Source organism: Salvelinus alpinus, chromosome 9 (genome assembly GCF_045679555.1).
Source record: "Salvelinus alpinus chromosome 9, SLU_Salpinus.1, whole genome shotgun sequence".
NCBI lineage: Eukaryota > Metazoa > Chordata > Actinopteri > Salmoniformes > Salmonidae > Salvelinus > Salvelinus alpinus.
In genome coordinates this window covers 77,083,437-77,097,797 of record NC_092094.1, presented here as the reverse complement: position 1 = coordinate 77,097,797, position 14,361 = coordinate 77,083,437, and the positions used below count along the sequence as shown (strand labels likewise).

The following is a 14,361-nucleotide window of genomic DNA, read 5'->3' as shown; positions in this document are numbered from 1 at the left end:
TCCCCCATCCAATCACAAAGCACGATGTTGGGATTCCAGAAGCGAAACAAACATGGCAGCCTCCTGTCGCTGAAGGTTGCTGTAGATTTTCCAGGTTGTTTTGGCCCATGACATAGAAAGTATGCTGAGCTTGTCTATAAGAGAGGTACGTTTAATCAACTTGTTGCCAGTAACATGAGCTAATTTGTATTTGGCGTACTTTATTGGCAATAACGACTAGTCTGCTAGTTGCAATGTAATGTAGCTAGCTAACGTTAGCTACCTAGCTACACATATCAACTGATGCAAAGCCTTAAACTCTGGGAGTTAGTTGGCTAGCTACAGTAACACATATATAACATCAATGTATTATTCCACATCCCCACAGAGACATGGTTAAAGTTGAATGGCACAGATTTCCAACCATTTCAGCACTGTACTGTATAGTCATGTTGATTCAGCAACCATAATGTTCACAAAATGGAAATGATTGTGATTATTATAGAATTATACACATTTCACATTATTTGACAGGTGTCCTTGGCTCTGCGGGAAGGTAGGATCTCCCCCACGGAACTGTGTCGAAAATGCCTGAACCGCATCAAGAAAACTCACTATCTCAATGCTTACATCACTGTGACAGAGGAGCTTGCATTGAAACAGGCACAGGAGGCTGAGAGTAGGCTCCTCAAAGGTGTGTACTTCCTATCCGTCTGTATCTGTTTGTTTCTGTGTGCTGTATGTGCATGTTTTGTACAGTGCAGATTATGATCAGGTCTTGCCTTATTATCTTTCTTTCCTACAGGTGCACCTAAAGGTCCACTGGATGGGATCCCCTTTGCTGTGAAGGACAACTTCTGCACAGAGAACATCAAGACCACTTGTGCCTCCAAAATGCTGAAAGGTATGTCCCCCTAATATCTAAAAAAGGGATTCATTGCTCCTCATTTGAGTTGTGCACATTGATAATCCTAATCCCCTGCTGTCTGTTTTGTAGACTACACTCCTCCATACAGTGCTACAGTGGTTCAGAAGCTCCTTGATCAGGGTGCTGTTCTCATGGGGAAAACTAACCTGGATGAGTTTGCAATGGGGTAAGCCTCTTAAACACATTTCAAGAACTATACATGCACTAAGAACTATATTTATTTGCAGAATTACTAGAGTATTATCATCTTCTGGCCTTCATTTACATCCCTCCCTCCATCCTTCTCCAGTGCAGGCAGTACTGACAGTGCTTTTGGACCTGTCCGGAACCCCTGGAGCTATGCCGCCCCTTACAGAGAGCAGACTGGGACTGAAATGGACTCTGACTGGGTCATCACTGGAGGCAGCTCTGGAGGAAGTGCTGCAGCCGTGGCCTCTCTCACCAGCTTCTTGTGAGTCTGCAGACCCAGGGCTGCGTTCAAGAGCTTTGGACTGTTCCAAACTGAAATGACAATTTAAACACACAAATTATTTATTGTTTCCTTGTTCTGGCACTTGCAGCTCTTTAGGGTCGGATACAGGTGGCTCCACCCGTAACCCAGGGGCATTGTGTGGTGTTGTGGCCCTGAAGCCCACCTACGGCCTAGTGTCCAGACATGGCCTCATCCCCCTGGTCAACTCCATGGACGTCCCAGGCATCATAACCAGAAGTGTCCATGACGCAGCTACAGTCCTGGATATTCTCCAAGGCCATGATGTCAAAGACTCTACTACCATAACCCATAACCCCTCCACACTGACACACCTATTTGATGACTTTGATGTCAGGAACATCTGTGTGGGCATTCCCAAGGTGAGCTTTCCCTATTCTCCCAGTAGGATCAGGCTTCTCTGCTCATTCCAGTGGTTTAACGTGGAGATTGTTGTTCTAGTTGTGTTGTGTGTCCTTTCCCTCATCGTCAGGAGTACCACGCCCCAGGTCTGTCCCAGGAAACCCTGGCCCAGTGGAGCCGTGTGGCGGACATGTTTGAGCGGGCGGGGGCACGGGTGGAGCAGGTGTCCCTTCCCCACACCCAGCACTCCATCGTCTGCTACCACGTCCTATGCCACACCGAGGTGGCATCCAACATGGCACGCTTTGACGGGCTGGAATATGGTACAAACCAGGTTTCAATATTTAATGCCTTGCGCTGAAAATGCTTTTCTAATTGCCGCTTATGGATTAAGTTGTATTGAATTGAGTGGTTCGATCTCTCTGACTGTCTGGCTATGCTCATTGTTTGATGATCTATGGTGTGAATTTATATAGCTCAGTAAATGCAAGACGAAGGTAATTTGATTTGAAAGCCCAACAAAGTGAAGTTTTCCTTAACATTTCATTTATTGTAAATGCCCTATAGCCAGCAAAGCCCATGATGGCCGCCTCTGTTTGTTTTCATTATTGCTGTGTGTGTAGGGAGGCAGGTAGCCTAGCGGTTACAGCGTTTGGGCAGTAACCAATAGCTTGCTGGATCGAATACCTGAGACGACAAGGTGAAACATCGGTTGAGGTGCCCTTTAGCAAGGCACTTGACCCTAATTTGCTGAGAAAGGACATGCCACTATGGCTGACCCTGTAAAACAACACATTTCATTGCACCTATCCGATATATGTGACAATAAAACATATACAAAAAAACAACAACATAATATTTATTTACAAGTGATTTGTCATTGTAAAGCAAGATTGATATGATATTATTTGTGAATTGTTCTCCACAGGCCACCGTAGTGGGATCGACAGTTCAACAGAGGCCATGTACAGCACCACTCGCCACGAGGGATTCAATGATGTTGTACGAGGAAGAATCCTCTCCGGGAACTACTTCCTGCTCAGACAGTAAGATACATCAGACACATTTTCAGTAAAAAAAAAAATGTTTTTAATTTCAATAGCTTATTTATAGCTAATATATAAAAAAATACTTCACATTTCTACTACTGTAAGATCAGTGATCATGTTGGGGATGGAAGCAGAAATTAGAGTTTTTGGACAAAAATTAAGATCTCTCACAGGTTGCCTCCCTCAGGAACTACGAGCACTACTTTGTGAAGGCCCAGCAGGTGCGGCGGCTAATAGCGGAGGACTTCAAGCGAGTGTTCAGCTCTGGTGTTGACGTGCTGCTCACGCCCACCACACTGAGTGACGCCATGCGCTACACGGATTTCATGCAGGAAGACAACCGCACACGCAGTGCCCAGGAGGACATTTTTACACAGCCTGTCAACATGGCAGGTACTGAGGAAACATACACTCCCCCGACACTTCAAGGGAAATAATATGTTAATCTTTTAACTCTCCCTTTTCAAAGGAATTGGGTTGGAATTCATAGTTCGGTCAACCCATTGATTTAGAAATCAGATTAAGGTCTATCTCAAACAGTTAATCTCCAAAAGTAAACCGATCACTTTGAGGGCAGTTAAAGTTTCACCCGTCTTTTATCCCCGCAGCCACTGATCTTCAGACAACCTTACCCTCCCAACCTTTCTCCCTTCTCACATTTACCCCTTCAACTCTCTATTTCTGCCCCAGGGCTCCCTGCTGTTTCCGTGCCAACAGCATTATCAAACAGAGGCCTTCCCATTGGCCTGCAGCTGATAGGCCCCGCCCTCCAGGACAGGAAGCTACTGACGGTAGCCCAGTGGATAGAGCAGAAGGTGGGCTTTCCCCCCATCCGTTACCTTGGAGATGCCGGAGAAGGGGAGATGGGTGAGGAGGTCCATGAGAGAGAGAAGACCTCCGTTGTATGAGGAGAAACATGGACACTAAACTAATGATACAGACCTACTCAGATGGATGATGGTCAAGGAAACGACACTCAGAAAAAGGTATTTTCTGGTTACTTTTCCAGGGTACTACCAACGAATAAACCCACTTAAAGTGATGCTCCAGAACTTTTGTATAATTTCAGCCAGTAGTTTTTCACAAGTGCTCACGGGCCTGAAGGAAAATCTATCCATTGCTTCACATACAGTACAGTTCAATTTGTAATGTTAATAAAGGAACACCATGAAATGTTGCTCCCTTGTGTTTGAAGATAAACAAACTGTTTCAGTAGTATTTGATTTGTACAGAGAACCCTTTCACATGTGTCATTAGGAGCATGTTTACACATCTGTCTGATCATAATGGCCATTATAAATTAGACTTTATCTTGTGAAATGTGTACTTAAAAGCAACTGCTGTGTGTCTGCAGAGTTTTCAGGCTTTTATCAATATTTGTACTTGGAACAAAAGAACACACCACTTTCCATACACAGTGCAGATAGTACAACTTTAAAAGGGAATTGTAATCTTATATACTAATGTTTTCCTTATCAGAATATGTTTTGATAACTTTGAGAATGGTTGTTAATTTGTGCAGTTCCAAGCAATACTCATGAGAGGGTTGTGAGGAGACTAGTTTGCCTTAGGTTAGATTACCATACCCTGAGGCACGGTTAGTCACATGGCACAACAAACAGAGTAAAAAGTCTGGTATAGCTAATTTTGGCCCCTAAAGGTTACGTTTAGGATTGGGTGTAGTATAATCTAGGCCCGTATTCACAAAGTCTCAGTGTAGGAGTGATAATATAGGATTGGTTTTGCCTATTAGATCTTTAGGGGGGAATTCAGACCTGAACTGTATTCCCTTTTTATGCACTTTTCTTTCTAAGTGTATTCTGGCCTTGAATTTACTCTTGGGGAAAAGCCAGTGCCAGCAAGGTATGTGTTTGAAGTGGAGATCAAATGTAGGTCTGGGGGAGGCGTGTCTACAGATACTCTGACCTTGACTTAATTCCCTCATAATTCCACCACCTTTACGTTCTAGTGGGAAAACATTTAAAAAATATCCAATAGAAATAACAACATTCTCCATGCACTGTAATTTACTAATTGATGAGTAGGAACAGTTGAAGTCGGAAGTTTAAAAGACACCTTCTTCAAAAGGTCCTTTGCTGTTGTTCTGGGATTGATTTGCACTTTTCGCACGAAAGTACGATCATCTCTAGGAGACCGAACGCGTCTCCTTCCTGAGTGGTATGACGGCTGCGTGATCCCATGGTGTTTATAATTGCGTACTATTGTTTGTACAGATGAACGTGGTACCTTCAGGCATTTGGAAATTGCTCCCAAGGATGAACCAGACTTGTGGAGGTCTCCAATTTTTTTTCTGAGGTCTTGGCTGATTTTTTTTGATTTTCCCATGATGTCAAGCAAAGAGGCACTGAGTTTGAAGGTAGGCCTTGAAATACATCCACAGGTACACCTCCAATTGACTCAAATTATGTCAATTAGCCTATCAAAAGCTTCTAAAGCCATGATATAATTTTCTGGAATTTTCCAAGCTGTTTAAAGGCTTAATGTATGTAAACTTCTGACCCACTGGAATTGTAATACAGTGAATTATAAGTGAAATAATCTGTCTGTAAACTATTTTGGGAAAAATGACTTGTGTCATGCACAAAATCGATGTCCTAACCGACTTGCCAAAACTATAGTTTGTTAACAAGAAATGTGTGGAGTGGTTGAAAAACTAGTTTTAATGACTCCAACCTAAGTGTATGTAAACTTCCGACTTCAACTGTAAATGAGTCATCCGTTTGGATAAGGGATTGTAAATATAAATGACAATTCTTTTAGATCTATTTTACCTCATGGTTGCTGGAGACAAATGTGAAACCAGTCATATTTCAGCAAACTGAAAAGTATGACAACATGACAGGTATGTTGGCCTCTTTTCCACAGTGGAGTACAAATAGCTGTATTTATTCAGAATTGTAATTGTAGGCCTATGGCTTTATAATTTGTAGGGCTGAAATTTGGAGACCCAAGCCTAGGCTGTAGCCTATGGAAACATGTGCGCACTGACAAACCTGTGTGCGCTGACAGCATACAAGTTATGCAATCATTTCGGACATGTGACGTATTTGAATCAATATGTTGTTTACACCTGGAGCCTGGGCATGGTTCATGACAAGTGGACCATTGTCATCAAAGTTCTGTAATTAGTGAAGATTTAGCGTAGATTTGAAGGGCTATAATTCAACCCCTATTGTACACTTTTCTCACCTTACAATATTTCATGAATTGAAGAATTGAATATGACAACTTTCAGGATGACTCAAACCAGTGGATTTTTATTCCCCTATATATGTTGTGTGTAAACGAGCCACACCTGCAAATCCCGTTACGAACCTGCATACGGTAAATCTGAATACCAACTATTAAGAAGTCTTCAAATCAAAACCTGCAAAAATGAAATAGATTTCCGAAGTCTGAATCGGGCTCTATCAGACTTAAGAAATGTACCCTTTCTTACCCACACCCTTCCTACACACTTCTCAGTAGTTGTATTTAGACTTACCTTATGCAGGTGCGTAATGGGCTTTGCAGGCGTGGCTCGCTTGCGCACTGAATTAATGTAATTCTACCACTGAAAACCCTCCCACTTGCTGGCCAACAGATTTTCTTGGAGTTTTCATTCAATAGCGTTTTCAGAAGATTTCTCTAAAGCCATCCCTTTATGTATTTTTTTTCTCTGGACAGACTCACTAGAATATATGGAGAGAGCAGTCCTGATTATTTGGAGAGAGCAGTTCTGAATATATGGAGAGAGCAGTTCTGAATATATGGAGAGAGCAGTTCTGAATATATGGAGAGCGCAGTTCTGATTATTTGGAGAGAGCAGTTCTGAATATATGGAGAGAGCAGTTCTGAATATATGGGGAGAGCAGTTCTGAATATATGGAGAGAGCAGTTCTGAATATATGGAGAGAGCAGTTCTGAATGTATGGAGAGAGCAGTTCTGAATATATGGGGGAGAGCAGTTCTGAATGTATGGAGAGAGCAGTTCTGAATGTATGGAGGGAGCAGTTCTGAATATATGGGGGAGAGCAGTTCTGAATATATGGAGAGAGCAGTTCTGAATATATGGGGAGAGCAGTTCTGAATATATGGAGAAAGCAGTTCTGAATATATGGAGAAAGCAGTTCTGAATATATGGAGAGAGCAGTTCTGAATATATGGGGAGAGCAGTTCTGAATATTTGGAGAGAACAGTTCTGAATATATGGGAAGAGCAGTTCTGAATATATGGGGAGAGCAGTTCTGAATATATGGGGGAGAGCAGTTCTGAATATATGGAGAAAGCAGTTCTGAATATATGGAGAAAGCAGTTCTGAATATATGGGGAGAGCAGTTCTGAATATATGGGGGAGAGCAGTTCTGAATATATGGGGGAGAGCAGTTCTGAATATATGGGGGAGAGCAGTTCTGAATATATGGGGGAGAGCAGTTCTGAATATATGGGGGAGAGCAGTTCTGAATATATGGGGGAGAGCAGTTCTGAATATATGGGAAGAGCAGTTCTGAATATATGGGGGGAGCAGTTCTGAATATATGGGATCAACGAAAGAAAGCCACACAGGTCTAAATACACGCATAGCCATCTCCTTTGCAGCACCAATTGGTAGATTTAAAAATACTCTGATCTTGTATATTATTTTAGGGTTAGGAAAGTATTTATGAATCATAAAAAAACAGGTTTGGAGATCCTTTACGCACAAAATATATTGGTGAATAAAAAATACAGTGGTTGGTTTTAGTCATCCTGAAAGTTGCCATATTCCATTCTTCAATCCATGAAATATTGGAAGGTGAGAAAAGTGTACAATAGGGGTTGAACAATAGTCCTATAAATCTACCCTAATAATCCTCACTAATCATGGAACTGTGATGACAACAGTCCAGTCATTGTGAAACTTTTGCCAGGCTACAGGTTTAAACTGCTGTGCATGGTGTGGGTGCAAAAAAATGTCTAAAATGCTATGAATATGCTTGAGTTGTATAGTGCTATTAAACCGGTAATTGTCCATTACTGTCTTATGTTCCTCTTCTCATAGCGCACAAAGGAGTGGTGTGCTGCTAACACGTTATCACTCTGGGCACCAGAGGCCTAGCTCAAGGTTGAAATCTTCTTGCAGCTGCATAGGCTTTAAAAAGTCACCACTCCCCTCTCTTAGACATGTGGGCTGTGAGGACTGGTGTACAATGCTTTAAGGAAGTGGAGCCAAATACCCCTTCTCTCTCATATAAAATTGCTTCCTTATAATGACTGTGTGTGACTCTGAAATGTTTTGTTTGCTCTCAGATTCATCTTGAATGTAACCTCCCTTGCAATTCTTGAATAAACTATTATTAACTGGATAATGAGCTCTCCCTGAGCCTTGGATTGACTTTTCCTCAACAATGGTCCATTGTTGCACAATTTGTAAGACGTTAGCATAATATGATCCACTATTGCTAGCGATCCTCAGGAACAACCACACGAACGTGACAGAGGAAAGGTAAACGAACGACGTAATGGAATGATGCAAAATATAAGGAAACAAAGTCAGTGGCAGTTCTAAATGTATGTGGGTTTAACTGACGTGGCTAATGTTTAACACGAGACAAATTGTTAAAAAAATACTGAAAAGTCCTGGGAAATGATTAAAACATATAAATCCTAACTCGGTAGGTTTGGCGCTATACTGCCATTTGCGTATGGCTAGAGAAGCCTATACTGTAACTTGGGCCTCAAAATTTCATCCCAAATTCTAAGGCCTGCATTTCATAAACTTCACTGTGGAAAAGGTGATGCACTACATTACCAAAAGTATGTGGACACATACTCGTTGAACATCTCATTCCAAAATCATGGGCATTAATATAGAGTTGGTCCCCCCTTTTTTTTCCTTTGCCCCTTTGCTCCCCAATTCTGGGAAGGCTGTCCACTAGATGTTGGAACATTGCTGCCGGGACTTGCTTCCATTCAGCCACAAGAACATTTGTGAGGTTGGGCACTAATGTAGGGCGGTTAGGCCTGGCTCACATTTGGCATTCCAATTCATCCCAAAGGTGTTTGACGGGGTTTAATGCCAGGATTCTGTGCAGGCCAGTCAAGTTCTTCCACGCCAATCTCAACAAACTATTTCTGTATGGACCTCACTTTGTATACAGGGACATTGTCATGCTGAAACAGGAAAGGGCCTTTCCCAAACTTTTGCCCAAAAGTTGGAAGAACATAATCATCTAGAATGTCATTGTATGCTGTAGTGTTAATATTTCCCTTCACTGGAACTAAGGGGCCCAGTGCAAACCATAACAACCAGCCCCAGAACATTATACCTCCTTCACCAAACTTTACAGTTGGCACTATGCATTGGGGCAGGTAGCGTTATCCTGGAATCCGCCAAACCAAGATTAATCCATCGGACTACCAAGGGGTGTTCACATACTTTTGTATATATAGTGTTGATATGCTTCAGTTTGCTGCCATATGACTGGTTTCACATTTGTGCCCAGCAATCATAAGGTAAAATAGATCTAAAACAATTGTCATTTATATTTACAATCCCCTTATCCAAATTGCTTACTCATTTACATAGCTCTTATCAATAGCTCTTCTCAATTTGTAAATTACAGTGCTTCGCTTCTCCCGAGTCCGTACGGGAGTTGCAGCGATGGTACAAGACTACCAATTGGATACCACAAAATTGGGGAGAAAAGGAGGTTAAAAAATAATAATTAAAAAAAAATAAAGGAATGGTGTTATTTATTTATATTGGAAAAAATAAAGTAGATATTGTTCCACAGCTTGCTCGACCTTATTCATTGTTTCATTGCTCGTAAAGGTCGTGAAATTATGAGGGAATTAAGTCAAGGTCAGAGTACGGTGTATCTGCAGACACACCTCCACCACACACCTTAATTTCTTTGATCTCCAAACCAAAAGAAAATGGGTGAATAGCATGCTATTTTCATGCATAAATTCAAGGTCAGAATACGCATGAAGAGAAAAGTGCATAAAAAGGGAATTACGTTCCATTTACACATGTATAATTGAGGTCGGAATTCCCCCCCATTTCTTCGAAGTTACAGAGCTGTAGTGTCAAATCACTAGTGACATGAATGCAGAGTCTCATTTCACTGTGTAGATGTTTTTGCACTGAAGGATACCCACACACACACTGACACATAAGGAAAAGGGAAAGGGGGATACCTAGTCAGTTGTACAACTGAATGCATTCAACTGAAATGTGTCTTCAGCATTTAACGCAACCCCTCTGAATCAGAGAGGTGCAGAGGGCTGCCTTAATCGACATCCACATAATAACACACGCAGAGGATTTTTTATTTAACCTTTATTTAACTAGACAAGTCAGTTAAGAACAAATTCTTATTTACAATGACGGCCTACCCTGGCCAAACCCTAACCCGGACGACACTGGGCCAATTGTGCACCGCTACGGGACTCCAAATCACGGCCGGTTGTGATACAGCCTGGAATCTAACCAGGGTCTGTAGTGACGCCTCTAGAGCTGAGATGCAGTGCCTTAGACCGCTGTGCCACTCTGGAGGATAACTCAGAGCCCTGCCTTTCCTCTTGTTACCTAAGTCATTCTCTCTCAAGTGGGTTTGTGTTGTATCCCCTCTGCTCTCTTTTACCCCTGTTCTCTTTAAAGCGCTCCCCATTTAATCCTGACCACACTACTCGTTACGCAAATGTCACTCGCACTCTACCGCAGTGACAGGCTGACAAAATCTCAACAGAGCTAGGACTCTCACACACACACACACAAAACCTCAGGACAGGCACACACACATGAATACACACATACATCCACATATATATATTTTTTTAAATTTAACCTTTATTTAACTAGGCAAGTCAGTTAAGAACACATTCTTATTGTCAATGACGGCCTACACCTACTTCCCCATCACATCCCCTCATCAGTGGACTCCAGGACAGCCCAAAGACATTTCATTTAATTGTATCCAAGTGCTGTGGGTATTGGTAAATTTATTCTATAACAGTAGACACAATGTTATGGCTTGTTTCCACAGTGATTGATCAATATCATGTACTTTACATGTGCAAATGACCTGCCAACACTCCTGTCCATGTGATTTGCATGCTATGACAGACAATATAAACTCAGCAAAAAAAGAAACCTCCCTTTTTCAAGACCCTGTCTTTCAAAGATAATTCGTAAAAATCCAAATAACTTCTCAAATCTTCATTGTAACGGGTATAAACACTGTTTCATATGCTTGTTCAATGAACCATAAACAATTAATGAACATGCACCTGTGGAACGGTCGTTAAGACACTAACAGCTTACAGACTGTAGTGTCGTGTCTTTGGCTATGCCGGATTAAGTGATATGACATGCTATTCTATAAAACTCTTTCTCTGTAATTAATATTACCTGATTGAGCTAATCATGTAAATGTAATTAACTAGAAAGTCGGGGCACCAGGAAATAGTGTTTATAGAGCAGTTATCTTCAGAATAAACTCTGAATGACCTAGTAATATTTTACATCAATAGCAGTCAATATTAATCGTTACCTTATTCCAGTCTCATCTGAAAATTGTAAATTCTTGGTTATCTTCACGAACACTGGCTAACAAGGTGAATCAGCAATTCAAAATTGGGTTTAATTATTTATTTACTAAATACCTAACTAATTACACAGAATTACATATACACAGAATGAATCATACATTGATTACAAGTTGTGTCATAAAGGAAAACGTCCCTAGCGGACGGAACAGATATGACAGCTGGTTACACAAAGAACGGGGGTTGGGTTTGAGTGAAAGAGCGGGAAGACTTGAGGAACAAAGGGAGAAGCTATGTTTCTATCGGGCCGTAGGCAGCTACTCTATCGTAAATACAGAATCTTATGCATTCTAAATTACCGCCCATTTGGAAAAGGAAAATGCAATAAATATTTACTCTGAGCTGCGCTTCAATAGGTTGGTGGTAGATGGAAGGCCGTTTTGCCCAACACAGTCCTTTGTCCTTTGAAGAGTGTCTCTGGTGGTGAACGGGATACGTTGTAGTGTTGTCGTTGTATGGTAGATGGGATACTCTGTCCGTTCTTTCCTAGCCCACGTTTACAGCGGCCGCTGCTAACTCAACGGCTAGGAGGTATCACTTCTGTAGTGAATAATAGTTAGAAGTTCATACCATTCGTAACCTAAGCTCACGATGAGGTTGGCTTCGTTCTGTAGTTATTATCTGAATCCTTCTGACATCGGACCGTCGCCCTAATGTACCCGGAACAGATAGTTACATTTTCGTCAAGGGCTTATATAGTGGAGGGAGAGAAGGGTGTGTTTCATAGTTTATAACCCATGTCTCTTCACAGGGGCGGGCCACTGATTGAGCAGAGCTCTAACTTTATGAAAACCCAAATCTCTCATTTGGAAGCTAAAATTACATTTAATCTTTTCACAAATAGTGTCATATTTAAACATTTAAATTGCACAACAATTCCATGTGAATCTGAAAACTAGAATGTGTAGACTTTCCCAGATTCGGTTTATGTTGTCCTATCATCAGTCATAATGTCTCAGATGACAACCGAACGGACATCATATTCATTAAGTACCAACGCATATTTTCAACTGGTTCTATTACCGAAATATGGTTCCTTTCCCCCCACTTGTTTGATGTTCCCAGACTCTCTATGTTTAACAAAGGCTATTCAAAAGTCCTTCAGTAGAGTCCGAGAGAGAGGGAAGGGAGAAAGGTATTTATGGGGGGGTCATAAACCTTACCCACAGGCCAACGTCATGACAGTAGGCAATAAAGGTCACAGTTATGAAAACGTAGGACACTAAAGAGGCCTTTCTACTGACTCTGAAAAACACCAAAAGAAAGACGCCCAGGGTCCCTGCTCATCTGCGTGAACGTGCCTTTGGCATGCTGCAAGGAGGCATGAGGACTGCAGATGTGGCCAGGGCAATAAATTGCAATATCCGTACTGTGAGATGTCTAAGATAGCACCACAGGGAGACAGGGCGGACAGCTGATCGTCCTCGCAGTGGCTGACTACGTGTAACAACACCTGCACAGGATCGGTACATCCGAACATCACACCTGCGGGACAGGTACAGGATAGCAACAACAACTGCCCAAGTTACACCAGGAACGCACAATCCCTCCATCAGTGCTCAGACTGTCCACAATAGTCTGAGAGAGGCTGGACTGAGGGCTTGTAGGCCTGTTGTAAGGCAGGTATCACCAGACATAACCGGCAGCAATGTCGCTGAACCAGACAGGACTGGCAAAAAGTGTTCTTCACTGACGAGTCGCGGTTTTGTCTCACCAGGGGTGATGGTCAGCCATGGCCAGCTAAGAGCCCGGATCTCAATCCCATTGAGCACATCTGGGACCTGTTGGATCGGAAGGTGAAGGCTAGGGCCATTCACCCAGAAATATCTGGGAACTTGCAGGTGCCTTGGTGGAAGAATGGGGTAACATCTTACAACAAGAACTGGGAAATCTGGTGCAGTCCATGAGGAGGAAATGCACAGCAGTACTTAATGCAGCTAGTGGCCACACCAGATACTGACTGTTACTTTTGATTTTGACCCCCCCCCCTTTGTTCACGGACACATTATTCCATTTATGTTAGTCACATGTCTATGGAACTTGTTCAGTTTGTCTCAGTTGTTGAATCTTGTTATGTTCATACAAATGTTTACACATGTTAAATGCAGTTGACAGTGAGAGGACGTTTCTTATTTTGCTGAGTTTATGACACAATGTACTTGAATAGATGGAAAACAGCTTTCACTTTATATCCTGCAATGAAAGTCTTGAATTCTCACAAATTAGATATTGATGAACAAAGTCATTTCCAAAAGGTGAGAGGAAATGGCACAATTTTGTGGGAAAGAGAAGAATGGACTTACGTAACTCAAATTAAGCTGATACAATAAGGCAAAAGTGTGCAAGGCAGACATTACTGGTCTGGTGGGAGAGGGACAAGCAAACAAATGGCCCTCAACAACTGCTGCGAATGAGCAGTCTCCACTGCACTTGTCCAAAGATTAGAATGGGTGACCATTGGCTCAACGCAGAATTCCAATTACGTGTACGCAGTCACCATACAATGCTCCCTCTGACATGCATACTTCATTCTCTGACATGCATACTTCATTCTCTGACATGCATACTTCATTCTCTGACATGCATACTTCATTCTCAGACATGCATACTTCATTCTCAGACATGCATACTTCATTCTCAGACATGCATACTTCATTCTCAGATGTGGTCTTTTGATTAACAGCACTCACACTCATGATTCAAAGCCCACGTGGACAATCTAATCCCATTCAGTCTCACACATGCAAGATACTTGATTGTTAATGTTATAATCATTGACCATACACCACAATAAACGAATCTACATTATTATTGACAGTATTACATTCCTGATTGTATGGGAAAATTAGAAAATAGCCATTTGACTGTTCTGGGAGGTGACTACTTTTACTGCAAGGAGAATGGAGAGACAAAAAACAATGACCACTTAGTCCCATATGTATATAACAAATCTTTCTCTCTGCATGGTGAAATTGGGGACT

The 14,361-nt window shown here is 41.9% G+C and overlaps 1 protein-coding gene across 1 annotated transcript; it reads left to right on the top strand.

Annotated features, from left to right (window-relative positions):
- The first annotated feature begins 16 nt into the window (after positions 1-16).
- On the top strand, positions 17-3,992 carry qrsl1 (glutaminyl-tRNA amidotransferase subunit QRSL1). Its single transcript, XM_071327245.1, has 10 exons — positions 17-145; positions 514-673; positions 785-883; positions 977-1,073; positions 1,197-1,358; positions 1,468-1,759; positions 1,870-2,062; positions 2,668-2,785; positions 2,976-3,181; positions 3,479-3,992. Exons 1-10 carry the CDS (start codon positions 122-124, stop codon positions 3,694-3,696), a joined length of 1,569 nt encoding a protein of 522 aa, XP_071183346.1. The 5' UTR covers positions 17-121; the 3' UTR covers positions 3,697-3,992.
- The last annotated feature ends 10,369 nt before the right edge of the window (positions 3,993-14,361 follow it).

What these genes read in the sequence shown, in the direction of transcription:
- qrsl1 (XM_071327245.1), top strand. Translation starts at nt 122, where the DNA reads ATGCTGAGCTTGTCTATAAGAGAG. An exon ending in TGAGAGTAGGCTCCTCAAAG is followed by an intron (nt 674 to 784) that starts GTGTGTACTTCC and finishes TCTTTCCTACAG; the next exon opens with GTGCACCTAAAGGTCCACTG. An exon ending in AACTACTTCCTGCTCAGACA is followed by an intron (nt 2,786 to 2,975) that starts GTAAGATACATC and finishes TGCCTCCCTCAG; the next exon opens with GAACTACGAGCACTACTTTG.